This window comes from Carlito syrichta, unplaced genomic scaffold (assembly GCF_000164805.1).
Source record: "Carlito syrichta isolate Samal-C Ts95f unplaced genomic scaffold, Tarsius_syrichta-2.0.1 Scaffold288341, whole genome shotgun sequence".
In the NCBI taxonomy this organism is placed as follows: Eukaryota; Metazoa; Chordata; class Mammalia; order Primates; family Tarsiidae; genus Carlito; species Carlito syrichta.
In genome coordinates, this window is record NW_007232437.1 from 11,038 (window position 1) to 14,834 (window position 3,797).

General features: G+C 65.6%; 1 protein-coding gene across 1 annotated transcript in view; it reads left to right on the forward strand.

Annotated features, from left to right (window-relative positions):
- Window positions 1-3,797, forward strand: part of GIGYF1 (GRB10 interacting GYF protein 1) — a 6,840-nt gene that overhangs the window by 477 nt on the left and 2,566 nt on the right. Inside the window, exons 4-14 of the mRNA XM_008053639.1 lie at window positions 114-234; window positions 350-458; window positions 788-828; window positions 1,013-1,183; window positions 1,363-1,616; window positions 1,725-1,833; window positions 2,482-2,619; window positions 2,826-2,923; window positions 3,087-3,258; window positions 3,355-3,521; window positions 3,633-3,725. Coding sequence (XP_008051830.1) covers window positions 114-234; window positions 350-458; window positions 788-828; window positions 1,013-1,183; window positions 1,363-1,616; window positions 1,725-1,833; window positions 2,482-2,619; window positions 2,826-2,923; window positions 3,087-3,258; window positions 3,355-3,521; window positions 3,633-3,725 — 1,473 coding nt within the window. The remainder of the gene's footprint in view (window positions 1-113; window positions 235-349; window positions 459-787; window positions 829-1,012; window positions 1,184-1,362; window positions 1,617-1,724; window positions 1,834-2,481; window positions 2,620-2,825; window positions 2,924-3,086; window positions 3,259-3,354; window positions 3,522-3,632; window positions 3,726-3,797) is intronic.

Below are 3,797 nucleotides of genomic sequence, written 5' to 3' on the forward strand. Positions count from 1 at the left end.
GCCCTGGGGAGGGGGGCTGCGGGCTGGGGCTGGGCTGGAGCTGGGGAGACGGCAGGAGGGGCGGCTTGGGGCGCGTGGCCGGGCACCTGGGTCCTCACTCCCACCCCTGGCTCCCTCCTCAGAGAAACTTCTCCCTGTCAGTGAACAGCGTGGCTGTGCTGAGGCTGATGGGGAAAGGGGCCGGCCCCCCCCTGGCCGGCACCCCCCGGGGCAGGGGCAGCACGCGGAGCAGAGGTAGAGGGCTGGTCGCGTGCTCGGGGGGGCGGGCAGAACCGGGGCCTGTGGTTTCCAGGCTGCGGAGAGATGTCCTAGCCGGCTTCAGACCCGTGTGTGTCCCATCCCTCTCCAGGCCGTGGCCGCGGTGACAGCTGCTTTTACCAAAGAAGCATCGAGGAAGGCGATGGGGCCTTTGGCCGGAACCCCCGGGAGATCCAGCGCAGCCAGAGCTGGGATGACAGGTGGGGCCGGAGGCGAGGGCACCAAGGCAAGGAGGGCCGGCGTCCCGTAGAGGGTGGCTTGGGTCCTCGCCCTCAGAGGGTAACAGGTGGCTACCGAGAAAACCTTTGTCAGCGACCCCTACGCCTTCGGAGCCCCGGGCTCTGCCTTCCTGATTCTTTGAGGGCCCGTTTGTCCTTGTGCCCTTCTGTGTTGTGCACCACCTTGGGCTCCGTTCTCCCCTGCCTGACTTGCCGAGTTTCTCAGGACACAGTGGACAGGTTTTGCAGCCCATCTCAGGGTGGGCAGGGGAAGCTGGACTTTTCCTGACCAACACCTGTCCCTCCTGCAGAGGCGAGAGGCGGTTCGAGAAGTCAGCCAGGAGGGATGGAGGTATGGGGAGTGGTGGGGGTCGGGGGAAGATTGAGACGGGCGATCCCAGTTGAGGGTGCTTTGGGGGGCGGGGGAGGAGAGGAGGTCCTGAAGCTGGGCGCCTCCAGCCAGCAGGCTTGACTGAGAATCTTCCAGCACAGCAGCTGCCCTTCCGCTGACGGTCTCTCTCTCTTCCACCTCCCAGCACGATCTGGGTTTGAGGAGGGAGGGGCTGGCCCGAGGAAGGAGCACGCCCGCTCAGACAGTGAGAACTGGCGTTCCCTCCGAGAAGAACAAGAGGAAGAGGAGGAAGGCAGCTGGAGACTTGGGGCAGGCCCCCGGCGGGATGGTGACCGCTGGCGCTCAGCCAGCCCTGGTGAGATTGGGGCCAGATGGCATTGCGGCGGCCGGCGGGTGGTGGGGACCGTCCGCGGTGGTGGCCGGGAAAGCAGTCCTGGACGTGTGGGTGGTTCTGGGGTCCCAGGGAGCGAGAAGAGGGGAGGCTGGCTTGACTCCCATCCCCGTTTTTCCTCTGCTCCGACTTCGCCTGCTTAGATGGCGGCCCCCGATCTGCTGGCTGGCGGGAACACGGGGAACGACGTCGCAAGTTTGAATTCGATTTGCGAGGGGATCGCGGAGGGTGCGGAGAAGAAGAGGGGCGGGGCGGGGGAGGCGGCTGTCACCTCCGGAGGAGCCGAGGCCCTGACGGCTTTGATGACGACAAGGATGGGCTCCCAGAGTGGTGCCTGGACGACGAGGATGAAGAAATGGGCACCTTCGACGCCTCTGGGGCCTTCCTGCCTCTCAAGGTACCGGCACGGAGGCGCGGGGAAGGGCTCGACGGGTGGGACCCTGCCCTGCCGGGGTCTGCCTTCCGCCCCCCCATCCGTTCTCTGCCCTCCCCCGCCCCCACACAGAAGGGACCCAAGGAACCCATTCCTGAGGAGCAGGAGCTCGACTTCCAGGGTCTGGAGGAGGAGGAGGAGGAGCCCTCGGAAGGCCTGGAGGAGGAGGCGCCTGAGGCAGGTAAGCCCGCCCGGCGGAGCCAGCAGCAGGCCGGAGAGCCTGGAGCTGGGCCTAGTTGCTGGGCTGGGTGCTGGCTGCCCACCCGTCTGTAGGACTGGCTGCTTAGAAGCGCGAGGAGGGCAGCCACCGGGAGGTGTGGGGAGGAACCTGGAAACAGAGCTGCGTCTCTGTTTTGAGTCAGAGTCTCACTCTGTCGCCCGGGCCAGAGTACAGTGGCATGCTCGCAGCTCCCACACCCTCGCCTGCCGGGCTCGGGCCGTCCCTCCACCTCAGCCTTCCAAGTGCAGAGCTGTGTCTTAGAGACAGCATGTCAGATAAAAGTCAAGTGTGACCGAAATGACCTTTGGAAATCCCTTGCAGAAGCTCTAGGACACGGTGTTGGATCTGTGGTGGTGTGTGCACAGCCCTGTGTAGTGTTGTGCGTGCTGTAACCTGCAGTGTAGAGGCTAGAGTCAGTGTACACCGTGGAGTCTGCGGTGTTGAATTCACCACTTGCCCACTCAAATGCTGCTTGGGTTAACCCAGTTAAGTGAGTGGACTCGCTGCCCGGAGGCCCAAGTTCTGGCCACACGCGGAGGATTTGTGCTGACTTGTGTGTAAAGCCTTCCAGGTCTTGGTTTTGCATTCTGGTCCTCACCATTCTTTCAGGTGGGAAGGAGCTGACCCCACTGCCTCCTCAGGAAGAGCAGCCCAGCTCCCCGTCCCCGCTGCCCACCTTGGGCCCACTGTGGGGGACAAATGGGGACGGTGACAAAGCTGGGGAAAAAGAGCTCCCAGCCGCTGAAGGTAGACAGGGCGGGGCTGTTCTCTGTGTGTGGACTGGGCTGGTGGAGAAGGCGCTCCCCTCCCGTGGGGGGGGCGCGCGGGGCGTTTGCGTCAGGGGGGATAGAAGGAGATCCCACAGTCGAAAGAGAGAGCGGGTGGGGACGGTCTTGCCTGCCCCTCGGCCCCCGCCTCCCGTTCCGCCTTCCTGTCTTCATGCCTTCTAGGAGATGATGTGAGGGGGCTCCAACTGAGCCCTGGGGTGGGCTCCGCGCCTGGCCCACCTGGAGATCTGGAAGACGATGAAGGCTTGAAGCACCTGCAGCAGGTGGGGGGCGGGCTGAGCTGGAGGGACCCTTCCCCAGCGAGGGCGGAGGGCCACACTTTTCCCGGACCGTCCTGCCTCATCTGCGACCTGCCCTTCTGCCCCACCCCACTCTGATGTTGCTGGGATGGGCGGCTGAGCCTTAGCTCTCTTCCTGGGCTCCCAGGAGGCGGAGAAGCTGGTGGCCTCCCTGCAGGACAGCTCCCTGGAGGAGGAGCAGTTCACGGCTGCCATGCAGACCCAGGGCCTGCGCCACGCTGCAGCCGCCACTGCTCTACCCCTCAGCCATGGCGCTGCCCGGAAGTGGTTCTACAAGGACCCCCAGGGGGAGATCCAAGGTACCTGTGGAGGGCCGGGCCGTTCTCGTTCAGAGCGCCTCTGGCATCCTCTCTGACCCCGGCGGTTTGTTCTGCTCGCCCGGCCTCTCGGTGCAGGCCCCTTCACGACGCAGGAGATGGCAGAGTGGTTCCAAGCCGGCTACTTCTCCATGTCGCTGCTGGTGAAGCGGGGCTGTGACGAGGGCTTCCAGCCGCTGGGGGAGGTGATCAAGATGTGGGGCCGAGTGCCCTTCGCTCCGGGGCCCTCCCCGCCCCCGCTGCTGGTGAGCCTGCTTCTCTGCGGGGACCGGGGAGCGGGGCGCGGGGCAGGAACCCTGGCCAAGCCCTTTGCTCCACCTGCTGTGCGCACTGGGCACACTCTCGCCCTCGAGCAGGGGAACATGGACCAGGAGCGGCTGAAGAAGCAGCAGGAGCTGGCCGCGGCGGCCTTGTACCAGCAGCTGCAGCACCAGCAGTTTCTCCAGCTGGTCAGCAGGTATGGGGGCCTGGGCGGGCATGGCAGAGGGCCGGGCGCGGGCGCGGTGTGGCCCACCACCCCT